Source organism: Plasmodium coatneyi, chromosome 6 (assembly GCF_001680005.1).
Source record: "Plasmodium coatneyi strain Hackeri chromosome 6, complete sequence".
NCBI classification, from domain to species: domain Eukaryota; phylum Apicomplexa; class Aconoidasida; order Haemosporida; family Plasmodiidae; genus Plasmodium; species Plasmodium coatneyi.
The window spans coordinates 857,865-871,239 of NC_033561.1; the positions used below are offsets into that span (position 1 = coordinate 857,865).

The 13,375-nt window shown below is 45.5% G+C and overlaps 2 protein-coding genes across 2 annotated transcripts; one reads left to right on the top strand and one right to left on the bottom strand.

Moving 5' to 3' along the window:
- Nucleotides 1–1,015: 1,015 nt before the first annotated feature.
- Nucleotides 1,016–10,297, top strand: PCOAH_00014630 (Chromodomain-helicase-DNA-binding protein 1; the record flags this gene model as incomplete). The annotated part of the gene is made up of 1 exon (XM_020058272.1): nt 1,016–10,297. One exon carries the CDS (start codon nt 1,016–1,018, stop codon nt 10,295–10,297), a length of 9,282 nt encoding a protein of 3,093 aa, XP_019913666.1.
- Nucleotides 10,298–10,750: 453 nt separating this feature from the next.
- Nucleotides 10,751–12,726, bottom strand: PCOAH_00014640 (Uncharacterized protein; the record flags this gene model as incomplete). The annotated part of the gene is made up of 2 exons (XM_020058273.1): nt 10,751–12,413; nt 12,521–12,726. The coding sequence occupies 2 exons, from the start codon at nt 12,724–12,726 to the stop codon at nt 10,751–10,753; spliced, it is 1,869 nt and encodes a 622-aa protein (XP_019913709.1).
- Between the last annotated feature and the right edge of the window lie 649 nt (nt 12,727–13,375).

A 13,375-nucleotide genomic window follows, 5' to 3' on the forward strand; every position in this document is an offset into this window, starting at 1 on the left:
TCCTTTGCCTGTTCTGCCGCTCCCCACTTGTGTTGTCCACTCATATGAAGGCACACAAAGGATGTGCATTACCTTCTATGCCTGTGCATACCTTCCCCGTTAATACGTTCTTCCTTACATAGTTATATGCCCCCGTCCGTGCGCGCTGCAAAGGGGTTTATAGTAATCATTTATTTCATTTCTGCAGTGCATCGTCCGTCTGTTTTAAGTGATTAAAAAGGGAAAAAAAAATTGCCCTTGTTTTTATGTTCACACATAAAGGCATAGTTTCGTATTGTGTATAAGTGTGTGCTGCATGTTTTGTACATACCCGTCCCGTGCCCGCTGGCAAGTGCGCCTTCAGAGTAGGCGTAGTTTCCACCACAGCACATGCACTCCCAATCGTACGGGCGTATGTCCTATTTTGCATTATCTCTCCCCCGTTCACCAATTCTTTTTTCCCCATCCTCATCCGATCTTCTTTACTCCCCTTTCCCTCTCCGTAGCAGAATTAACACCTTGACTTCTGTGACCAGCAGGCGCTCTCCAACTGATTAAACATACCTACAATATTAAAAGGAGCATTCCTTCCGGGGAGGCCTGTTTTGTGGAATTCTAATTAAGCAGGCCCTAGCCAACGTCATCCGAGTGACAAATCAGGTGAAGGCAAAGCGGGGCAAGTACGCACCCAGTGAAACTTGCGCATGTACATATATGTGCGTTCCTGTCCGAGCCTGAACCGGAAACGCGTTAAACAGATTATGCACGTGCATGAGAACGGTCGAGAGTGAATTATCCGACAAGATGATAAGTAAATAATTGAAGCAGCAGGACTGTAGCGAAAATATCTTTTCGAAGCATCCAAAACTGGGGAGCCGTCTGTTGATGTACTCGACAGGGACACGCCAGTGAGAAGGACGCAGAGTAGAGAGAGTAGTAGCAACAGAACAGCACAGCATAGTGAGGTCATTACGACGCCATTGTGACGTCATCGCTACCCCAGTGGATGCGCATGAATCCACCCGTGCAGCGCAACATGAGTGGCAACAATCCCGGCCGAAGCGGTAGTAGCAGTACCAACTTGCGTGACGCCATGCACTACGGTGATAGAATGGAAGCGGATAACGCAGGTGGGGTGAAAGGTACAGCAGCACACAACACTTACATGAACCAAGTAAACAGTAGTAAGAACCTGTCCTGTGCGACCCCCCCTTCTTCCTATCTGAACAGTGCAAACAGCGTTAATATGGGAAAGGGTATGCACTTCAATCCCATGTCCAGTGGTGGAGACGGGACAATAAGCATAACGAGCAGTCTGCTAAGTAGTAATGAACAGAACATGCAAATGAGGCAACAGATGGGAATGAGTAAAAATTGTGGAGGTGCCTCTACCGCAGGTGCTAGTGCATCTGGAGCAGGCTTGCAGGAGTCATACCAGAAGCCCATGTTATCAACCTATAACATGCAAATGCAGTCATCTATCGGAGGTCACCACCACATGGTTAGTTCTAATCAGGCAGGTGGTAATAGCACCAACCAGATGGGAAGTAGATACAACAACATGAATTATTCTATGCAGGACATGAACCCAAATGTTCATATGAACAGTGGAAAGGGTCCCCATGGAAATAGCGAAATGAAGCATAGTAGTAAGGATCCCAATTTTTTGGGTACAAATAATATGAAACCGAACAGCTTTGTGAATAACATGTATTACCAGAGGAACGACATGATGTTAAGGAACAGCTCCAATAGTTATAATATGCATGGGAACTATTATGGGTATATGAATAATGGGTTTTATGGTGGTCCTGCAGGATCCTCCAATTGTTTTAAACAGAATGCCAACATGATGAATACCGGTAACGGGGCAAGTAACAGTAGTGGTAGTAGCAGCGGTGCGAACTACACAGATGGTTTGAACGTGGGTAATCATGGGGAGGGTTCCATAAGTAGTAAGCTTGGTGGTAAGGGTGCAGCAGGTATGGTCGATAAGTCTGCTTCGTTGAAGTCCATTCAGGGTAGTAACACCAGCAGTGGCATGAATGCAAGTCAATTAAATATGGGAGGTAGGACGCTCAATGGAAGCGGTATGAACTCCATTGGAGGAAGTAACAACAACAGCAGCAACAACAGCAACCACAGCGGTGGTAACAACAACCCCTGTGCGAAGAGCATGAACAAAGGAAGCAGCGCTGGTGCTGGTGCTGGTGGGGGAGGATCATCCATCGGTGTCGACTCTGCAGGGATGCCCAACAGTGTTATGATGAGTATGGTTAACAGTAACGTTATGATGAATAGCATGAGGATGGGTAGTGGTGGTGGTTCAGGGGGGGGTAAGAATTCCATTGGGGGGGCAGGAGGTCTCCCAGGTATGAACATGGCAAGTATGAATATGGGCGGCATGAACATGGGAGGTTTGAGTATGGGTGGCATGCACGGTAAGGGAATAAACGGCATGCAGACTCACCGATCTAGCAATGCAATGGAGAAAACCAATTCTCTTGGTGATATGAACAGCATGAGATACCACCATCCTATCGGGGGAGGCGGTAACATGTACAACAAAATGGGGTTCAACAATTTGAATGAATACCCGTTTGATAATTATGCAGCGAACCACATGTCTGCTAAGGGGGAGTGTGGCCCAATGAGCAAAGACAGCAAGGGTGCCCTTGGGGGAAAAAATGCCATGAAACATGCAAAGGGTAGCAAAAATATAAAGGACGAACTGTTAGAGAAGGATGGTACTATAGGCATGATGAACAGCGCCTCCCTGATGAGCGACGCCAAATCTACAGGCGGGGGAATATCCACCAGGAAGGGAAAAGCACCTGTAGGAGCAGCAGGTGGAGTAACGTCTGCTTCGATGGAGCAATTCGGTGGTAGTGGAATGATGAACAATGATCAGCAGTCGGGAGGGATGTTTAAGAAATACAGCAAAGGTGGAGACAACCAAGTTGACGTGAAGGATAAAAAATTAGGAAGCAGTAACAACAACGGTAATGTTGTTGGTGGTGAACCGGGTGTGAGCAGTGCAGGAAGTCACCCCTATAGTATGTTTCCAAACTACAATATAAAGTATCCAATGAATGTAGACATGTTTGGGGGCATGGGGACGACCACTCCGTATGGATTACCGAATAAAGGAGGAACCAGTTACCCTAACATGAATTTGTTAAATGGGATGAGTGGAAGCAGTGAAACCAACCAAATGACCAACAGCGGTGGAAACGGTAGCACCTCTGCGGGTAGTTCTTACGGAGGGCTAAACAAACTTAGCAGTATGAACAGCTACAATATGATGAACGCCTATGGAGACAATAGGTACAGTAACTTAAAGTCCATGGATCCGATGAAGTCGTATAACGACGGGATGGTAATGGGCGGAGCATCAGGAGGAGTATCCCACCATGGAAGTAGTACTCTTAGCAGCATGATGAACATGGGTGGTGTTACCAACGTGGGTAACGTGAGTAACTACAGCAGCTTAAACAACTTCATGCACAGTAGGAACTACCCAAATGATATGAACATGCGTATGCTGAACAGTAGAGGCATGATGGGGGTGAACAACCCAACCAACATGTGTAACAATCAGAGCAGCATGATGATGATGAGTGGGGGAGCAGGTGCAGTAGGAATGCATGCGAATGCAAGTGGTGCCCCTTCCCGGTTTAAGAATGAAGAGATGGATGAAGAGGAGTACGATGAGGAGGATGCACATGATGGGTCAGACCTCTATGGAGGTAGTAAATACATGAGGAAGAGTGCACTTGGAAAGCAAACGAACAAAGGAAGAAAATCCGATACACAGAGGAAAGATAAAAAGAAAAAGAAAAAGAAGAAAAATGCAAATAACTCCCTCGATACAGATGAAGATGAGGACAACGACCTATACGTCAACACGTATGCGAAGAAGTCCCATACGAGGGGCAGTACTAAGAAGTCCCAACTGTATGACCCTGTAGAGGATCGATACAACGAAAGGGCAAAAAAGAATGAGAAAAACGATATTTTTGTTTCTCCGTATATTGGTGCAGTGGAAGGAAGAACCAACTTGAGGGAGAGAAGGAAGGTGAAGAATTACGCACAGATGGAGAACTACTTCGAAACGGATGAGGAGGACAAAAAGGTAGACGAGGAGAAAATGCTGCTCAGGCAGGAGAAGCAGATCATGGGGGGCATCGACCGCGTGCTGCACCATAGGAGGATCCTCGACTACGAGAACGTGAACAATATAAAGAACAACCCATTCCTGTATATAAACAAGGTGAGTGGCGCATCTAACAATGGAACAACTGACAATGTAGCAGGTGATAGTGGCACAGTTGGTGATGGAACAGGTGATAATGTGACAGGTGATAACGGAACAGACGGTAAAGCCGCCGGGGCGAACGAGCAGGAGGACCCCACGATGGACGACTTCTACGAAGAGGAGGACATCGAAGACGTAAGTCAAGTGGAGTTCCTAATAAAATGGATGGGAAAGTCCCACATCCACAACTTCTTCTGTACCTATGAGTACCTAAGATATTTCAACGGAGTGAAAAAGGTAGACAATTATATAAAAAAAATAAAGCAATCGTTTCAGAAGAGGAAGTATATGACGGCAGACGAAATAGAGCAAGAGAAAATATACTCAGAGATTAAGAAGCAAATCGAGATGGACGCAATCAACGCGGAAAGGATAGTAACGCACAGACAGTGTGAAGAAACCGGGGAGCAATTGTTTCTTGTGAAGTGGATGAGTTGTGCGTATGACCAGTGCACGGAGGAGACTAAACAAACGTTAGTAGATCATGGGTTCACAAAACTTATTGAAGAATATTTCGATAGGGAAAGTAAGATTTGCGGGTTGAAGGCTTATTCAAGTGTATGGAATAGGGGTCCTCTAGCAGCTACCAAATTCGAACCCTACAATGAGACCCCATTTTATCTGAATGAGAGGAAGTTAAGGGCTTATCAGTTGACTGGCCTTAACTGGATGGTTAGCAGAATGAAACGTAATTTAAGTGTCTTATTAGCAGATGAGATGGGGTTAGGTAAAACCGTCCAGACCATCGCAGTGGTGGGTCACATGTTATATAAGGAGAAGTTAATTGGACCATATCTTGTAATTGTGCCACAATCTACAGTGGATAATTGGTTGAATGAGTTTAAGAGTTGGCTTCCCCAAGCGAATGTCGTATGTTATCATGGAAATGCCGTCAGTAGGGAACTTATAAGAACCCACGAATTGAAAAAGGTCTACGTGGCTAACAAGGGGTTCAGATACAAGTTCGATGTGTGCATTACGACGCCATCTATATTGAACAGCCTGAGCGACGTGGAGTTGCTGAAAAAGATGCCCTGGCAATTAATGGTGGTGGATGAGGCTCACCAGTTGAAAAACAGACAGTCGAAGAGGTTCATCGAGTTGAAGCAGTTCATGGCTGAATCGAAGTTGCTTCTTAGTGGTACCCCTTTGCATAACAACTTGGAGGAACTGTGGACTCTACTGCATTTCTTGAACCCGCAACAGTATACGCATTATGAGAATTTCCAAAAGAAGTACAACGAAATTGAAAACACAAGTTTGATAGGCGAAGCCAAGCAGAAGCAACTCATGCAGTTGCAACATGAGTTGCACGAAGTTATTCTTAGACGGGTTAAGAAGGACGTGGAGAAGTCCCTGCCGAATAAGGTGGAACGAATCCTAAGAGTAGAGTTATCTCCCATTCAGATTGAGTTTTACAAAAATATTTTAACAAAGAATTATGAGCAGCTAGCCAAAGCATCTGGTGGTGCTAAGAATTCACTTCAGAATATCTGCATGGAGTTGAAGAAAGTGTGCAACCATCCCTTCTTGTGTTGCGAGCCGGTAGACAAGGATGAGTATAAAGAGCGGTTGGTTTATTCGAGTGGGAAGATCTGTCTGCTGGAGAAGCTACTGATTAGATTGAAGGAGAGAGGAAATCGGGTGCTAATTTTCTCCCAAATGGTAAAGATGCTTAACATTCTTAGTGAGTATTTAACTTTGCGAGGGTTTAAGCACCAGAGGTTGGATGGAACCATGTCGAAAGAAATGAGAAAGAAAGCCATGAACCACTTTAACAGCAAGAATTCAGATGACTTTGTGTTCCTGTTATCCACAAAAGCTGGTGGTCTGGGTATTAACCTAACGTCGGCAGATACTGTTATTATTTACGATTCGGATTGGAACCCACAGAACGACTTGCAGGCAGGGGCGAGAGCACATCGTATTGGGCAAACGAAAACGGTGCAGATATATAGACTGGTTACCAAGGACTCCATCGAACAAACCATCCTCGAAAGGGCTAAGGTGAAAATGGTTCTGGATACGCTGGTCGTTCAGGGATTGAACAAGAAGCAAAACGACAACGTTAACTACATCGGTGGTGAGGGAGGAAATACATCGAACGGATTCACCAGGGAAGAATTATCCAAAATTTTAAAATTCGGTGCACAGAAATTGTGGGAAAAAAACAGCTCGAAATATTCCCCTCAAAAAATGGATGAAGAGAAGGCAGTTATTAAAGGAGTAGATGTAGATTTAGACAAAATTTTAGAAGAAGCAGAGGCACATGAAAATGCTAACAATGCGAATAAGGATCTGAACTCCGAATTTAATAGTCTCCACAATTCGAATAATTTGTTCGCCGGTGGAAGTAGTCTCTTTGGAAGTGGAACAGGAGGATCACCAACCAGTGCGGGAGCCGGAGGAGGAGGAATAGCAGATGACCTACTCAGTTCCTACAACAACATCACCGAATTTAAGTACGAACCGCCAGCCAATTTGAAGAGCAATATTTATAATGACTCTACGAAGGCGGACGAGTTGGAGGAGGAAGAACAGAATGACAAAGACTTTTGGGACAGAACGATCCCGTTAGAAGAGAGACTGAAGTTGAAACGGATGAAGGAGGAAGAGCTACTCGTCCATGGACCCAGAAAAACCAGAACCAGAGATCGACACAACTTATACGTAGAATCCGCGAACACACAAGCGATGAATGACGAAGAGGACGACAGTGAGGAGTACACCATAAAATATCATGATAAGGGAAAAAATTTGAAAAAGAAAAGAAAAAGAAGAACCTCTACTCATATAACCGAGAAGGACAAGTTCCGACTGTACAGGTCGCTTCTAAAGTTTGGTAATCCATACCTACGTCTGGATGATATTCGGGTAGATGCTAAGCTTACCAAAGTGGACCAAAATGTGATACTCACGGAGCTAAATATTATTGTAGATACGTGTAAGGAAATTGTAGAGAAGGTTGCCAAGGAGGGTTCGTTAAAAGTGAACGAGGAAAGTGGAATGGCGGCAGGGGGTACAGTTGATGGAGTCGGTGTAGATGCTGCAACAGGAGTGGTGGTGGAAGATGAGGAAGAAGAAGAAAGGGCCGTCAAACGGGTGAAGGATGAGGCAGATATTAAGCTGCTCAAGGAGGAGGAAAATAATAACACCACTACAACTACCGATAGCAACCATTTAACAGTCGGCTCGTGTGATGATTCTAGTGGGAAGAAGTTGGAGGACGGAGCAGATGATGCGGGCGTTGTGGCCGATCATGCTGCTGATGGTGTGAAGTCTTGTGAGGAGAAAAAAACGCCATCCGGAGGGAAGGGAAGTAAGTCCATGAAGGATGGATCGGCTGGTGGGGAGGATGAAGCAGCAGCGGGAGGAGGCTTCTTTTCGAAGTTTTTGAATTTGGTGAAGGGCCAGGGTGAAGAGGAGAAAAACGATGTGGTAGATGCGGTAGATGCGGTCGAGGTGGTCGATGCGGGCAACGCGGGTGAGGCAGTCAAGGGAGAAATGAAGAAGGAAGCAAAGGAGGTGGACGAACTGAACGGAAAGGAAAATGAGAACAACTCCAATGATGAGAGCGATGGAAATAATAAGACCAAGGGCACGGAACGGGCAAGGAAGGTAGATGCCTACACGTTCTACATTGGCACGAATAGAGCTAACGCGTTGGACCTGTGTCAACGCCTGCAGTTATTTAAAAGTCTGCATGAGTTTGTGAAGGAACAGAATGGTGGAAACGAGTACAGCTTCAGGCTTCCCTTGAGAGCGAGCAGCAGCAGTGCCAGCACGAATGTGTCCTCCGGGGTTGTGGAGGAGGGGAAGAAGAGTCACCCACTGCAGGGGAAAACCGAGTTAGATGGTGAAGTGAAGGGCGAAATTAAGGCAGAAATGAAGACAGAAATGAAGACCGAAGAGGGAGATGTAAAGATAGAGCCTGTCAACGATGCGGTCGCAGAAGCGCCCGCGGAAATGAAGGAAGAAGTGAACGACTACCTAAAGTTGAAGCTCCCCGATTACATATTTAACAACTTAAGGGACCTCGCAACGAAAGATGTCAAAGCATGGTCAAAGGAAGACGACGAGAATTTAATAAAAGGAGTCTACGTTTATGGTTTTGGAGCGATTAACGAGATTTGCGCAGATGTAAACCTGAACCTGAGTCATATAAAAAATGTGAAGTGTGATAAAGTGAAGGTGAGGTGTGTGCGTATTTTAAAAATGATAGAGGAATTTAATTCCAACGTGAAGGATGAGACGACTAGTAAGAAACGTAGAAGAGCGAGGAGTAGGAATAAGAACGGTGACGTGACTAAAGGGGGAGAAGGGAAAGGAGTAGGTACCATTGGAGGAAGTAGTTATAGGAAGATGAAACAGGAGGAGGAAGAAACCGGAGCGGCCGATGCAGTAACAGTAATCGGATCGACAGGGGGAACAACTAACCTAACGAAGGGAAGCACTGGAAGTAATCATAGACAAAGCTACTACAGCAGGAGGAGCAGCGAAAGGGTCAAAGCCATCTACATGCATGATGAGAAGGAAGACGGAGTTGTTACGAAGAAGAGAGCTGTTTGTATATCTGGAGGGTCCGTAAAAAGGGGAGAAAAGGCAGAAAAGGTCGATCACATCAATGGGGGGGAGAATACCCCGCATAATGAAAGAAGGAAAGGTGGCACAAGGTCGTCAGGGTCAGCAATCAAAGGTGGAAGAAATTCCAACAACAACAACAACAGTGGTGTAGGAAGCATGGTAAGCCTTGGCAGTATAGGCAGCTATGGAAGCAATACCATTAATAACAGGAAGAGCAACAACCACCCAGGGGGTGGTGAAGCCTCAGAATGCGGCTCGTCCAACGAAAACAAAAGTTTTGTCAGTAAAGAAGATGGAGATAGTGCCGTCAAAGGGATTGTGGGTTCTGCCGGGGCAGCAGAGAGTAGTATAACTCGTAGGAGAAGTAACAGAAATAGTAGCGTTAAAAAGTACAACATTGCAGACGACCACGAAAGTGGAAACATGACTCGAAGGAAAAGCTCCCGTGTGAGGAGAGGAAAGAGTGAAACATCATCTCCTCTTCCCACAGGGAAAGACAATGCAGTTACGACAAATGAAGGGGATTACCTGGACAGTTACGCGGACCTCAGCATTGATCCGGAGGGGGGAGCAGAAATAGGGACGCTCGAGGTGGAAGGTGAAATGGATGGCCAAGTAGATGGCCAGATAGATGACCAAATGGATGACCAAATGGATGATCAACTGAATGACGAGGAATTTAGGAGAGAGAAAAAATATTTAAAAAAAAAAAAAAAAAAAAAAAAATTATCAGATGATGAAGTGTTGCATAAAATTAAGAGCTGCAATTTGACGGAGATGAATCAGCACAGCATGAACAAGCTAGCCAAGAAGTACGTGAAGAAGTACAAGAAGTTGCTAAGGGTGGTGAAGAAAATAACGCAACTGGGCGAGCAGGATCCCCTCCTCCAACAGCAACAGACCGTGGGAGAGGCGGCCGAGCAAGGTAGTAGTAGTAGTGCTACGGCTGCTTCCCCACTGGATAAATGGAAGACCCCGGAAATTAAAGAAAAAATTAATGAATTCATCCTTTTTATTGGAAACCATATTAGCAAAATAGCCGATGTGTGTCCTGACAAGGAATGCGCCAACATTTTGAGTAAATCCGGTTGGGAGTATGTTTCCAAGTTTTTGGGTGAAACGAGCGACAGTCTAGAGGAGAAATATGCACAAGGGCAACGTGAGTGGCAGGCGAAGGATTTGAACCAGTTGGAACAAACCAAGGACAGTGAGGATGGAGGAAACTGCCAGGGATCCATCACAGAAGATGACCTCGCAGCTTTCTTTTTCTCCAAAAAGATCTCTAGCATGTATCGTCTACAAGGGGTGGAGGAGGCAGAAGAGGAAGACGAAGACGATGAGGACGATGATGAGCAGTCACATGACCAGTCCAGGAGGGGTAGATCAATGGCAAGCGTCAGTTATGAAGTGGAGTGAACCCACCACCAGCAGCACGCTCACCGGTTATGGAAAAACGATGAAGAACAACTCCACTGGAAACAAGGTGATAAAGTTGCCCAAGAGGCAGAAGGAGAGAAAACAAAACCCTTCCCCCGTCAGATGCCCCGAAGAAGTTATGTTTCATACCCAAGGGGAAAGCACTCCCCGCTTCTTCGCACCGTTTTATATTGTCCCGCGTGGGTCGCATTTTTGAAGTGTGTGAAAATTGATCACTTGCGGGGGGAAGTAGCCCCCCCCCAAAAAAAAAAAAAAAAAAAAAAAAAAAAAAAAAATACATACAAACAAACAGATATATTTATTTTTGCATATCCTTGTAACCTTCCCCACATTGTCCAACCATTTTTTCATTTTATCGAACAGTGAAACAACGCAACTTTCGAATTAATTCGCAACCTTTTTTTTTTTTTTAATATTTCCACTTGGTGAGAGTCACATGTAGAAGAGGTAGGCCCGCTTCTTATGCTCCAAGGAAATTTTCCTTATTTCGTTGGCACTCTTTTCCGCATCGCTAAGTGAGATTTTGTGGTGACATCCCTCAATGGGAGGGGTAGTAGGTCCCTCATGTTCTGAATCCCAGAGGGGAGGGAGGAGTCCCTTTTTAGGGGCTGCCCCATGTGGTGACCATGTCTCTTCGCCGCTGTACGAATCCGCATCAGATTTTACAAAAGGGTAGGAGGTTTTGCCCACCCAGGGGGTGTCACTACTACGTTGCGCTTCACCCCTAAAGGGGTTGTTCCATTGGGAAGGCTCCATTTGGGAAGTTATTTCTTCAGTCGACAATGGGGAAGAATAACACTGTCTGATTTGTTTACTTCGTTTGTTTTTCTTTTTCCCATTTTTTTGTTCAAACGGGGGATTATTATTATACGGAGGAGTGGTTGCATTGTCCCTTGTATGTTCTGTTTTTGTGGTGGTTCCCCCCAAGTGGATTGGAGACCGCTTTGCAACGCCCATCTGCCAACTGGTTGGCGCCTCTTTTTTTTTTCTACGCAATGAGAAAAATTTAGCACTCTGCATAGATTCCTCAGACGTGGGTACTTCTCTCCATTTTGGTGAACGTTTCGAATGGGAAGCTCCCCCTTGTGGGGTGTCGTCTTCTTGGGGGGTTGACGTAGTTCCACTGCTCTCTGGGGATGTGCACCCCCTCTCATGTTTTAAAAGAAAGTCGATGTACTTCTCCCCTTTTGCTATGACTTGGTCTGTTTCGTCTGGATGTTCTTTCGTCCCTTTGTTTGCGTCGCTTCTGTTACATGTATTCCCGTGTGTGTTCCTCCCCTTCGGAGTCTGCACCCCGTCATGAACAGTTCCTTCATTCGTTCTTTCCTCATCCTGAGAGAGGACGACAGCGCTACTGTTGTTGTCATCCACTTGGGGTATTTCTTCCTTCTTCATATGTGTAAGCAGGTCGTCTAACTTTTCCCTTTCTGTGGGATTTCCCATCGGAGTGGATTTAGCTTGTACAACTTTTCCTTCGGAAATCCGCTGTTCTGTTGCATTCCTCTCATGTGATCTCCCAACAGGGGATGATTTATCCGTTCCTTTGTTGTCTGTCTTTACAGTGTCCCTCGTCTCCCCCCCCTTTGGGACCAAATCCTCTGCTATTTCTTTTATGAAAATTAATTCGTTATCTGTGTAGAGGCTGTAGAGTACGTTGTCCTTGTGAATCAGGTGGTTAGGAACTTTGAAAACGTTTATGCTTGGTTGGGTAGGAGGCGCCGGGCGCGCTTTTCCGCACGGGGGGTACTTCCTTCGTTGGGCAGTCTGGTTGCCGCTTTGGTTTGCACTTTGCTCACCCGACCACCTGGGCATCTCATTCGTACAGCTATAATCGTATCTAATCTCGCTAACCCTTTTTGTGATTCTTTTTTTCTTGAGCACTTCTACTTCGCCATCGCTGGAAATTCTGTTCACGGCGGAGTCTTCGAAGTAACTTTCCCAGTTGGGGAAGAAGGGGCTCATGAAAGTTATGTCCGTTTGGGTGGCGTTATTTTTGTACTTCCTTCCTTTTCGTTTCCTGCGCAGGATTTTATCCAGCTGTAGGTAGAAGTTGTCACTAGGGATGATTTGCTGCTTGTTTTGGAGGAGCTGGCACCTGTGTGGGGGATGAACGGAAAACGGTGTTGCGTGAGTAGATCCACCTTAGAATCAGATGGACACTTGAGGAGTTATTTTTTTTTTTTTCCCAAGTGGAGCCCTCACCTGATTCTGAGGTTCCTGTTCACCTTTTCATATTCCCCCTTGAGACTTTTTATTTGTTTTCTGAGTTTTATATTTTCCACAACAAACCAGTCTTTCCCTGGGGCGTCCTCACCAGAGGGTTTGCTGGACGCCGGCGAGGTGGTCCGGCTCCCCACGGGGTCTCCTCCCTCCGTCTGGGTTGTCTTGTCACCGACGCGCTTCAGCATGGCCGCTTGGTTTGTAGGATCTTCTCAATATATGTGCAGGTTCTTTGCAGTTGGTTTGTCATCTGCCTGGATCAGTGTGATAGCTGGCTTGTTATGTGCCCGTTACCGCTTTCCCCCCGGTGGCAGAAAGGGAAATTCTCATACCCACCAGAACAAGACGGTAAAGCGAGCCTACTGGTAAATTTTGGACGAATGCTCTATTCGCCTGATCAATCGTGTTTGAAAAAAAAAAAAAAAAAAAAGTAATAAAAAGTAATAAAAAGTAATAAAATGTAACATGTTCAATTGAACCATGTAGATGGACCAAAAAATTATTTTGCCATATCGTCTTCGTCTCTCCAGGTGGACAACTCGAACACGTCTGCGAATGTGCATGCGAAGGATCACACACCGAAGGGAAAAAAAAAAAAAAAGGAGAAAAAATTGAGTAAACCAAAATGGACAGCTCATGCGGGGGGCACACACCATTGGCAAATTTTTTCCTCCAGGTGACCCCAACAAACAGGACCCTACATGCATGCACATTTGGGAGGGAGAAGTGGTTTTGTGTCCTCCAAAACAGATGAGAGAACCAGGTCTTTATTTCGAAATGAGGTCATCAAAACGTGAGTGGTTGCAATTTTGGTAGACAGAATTGGTTGGTTGTAAA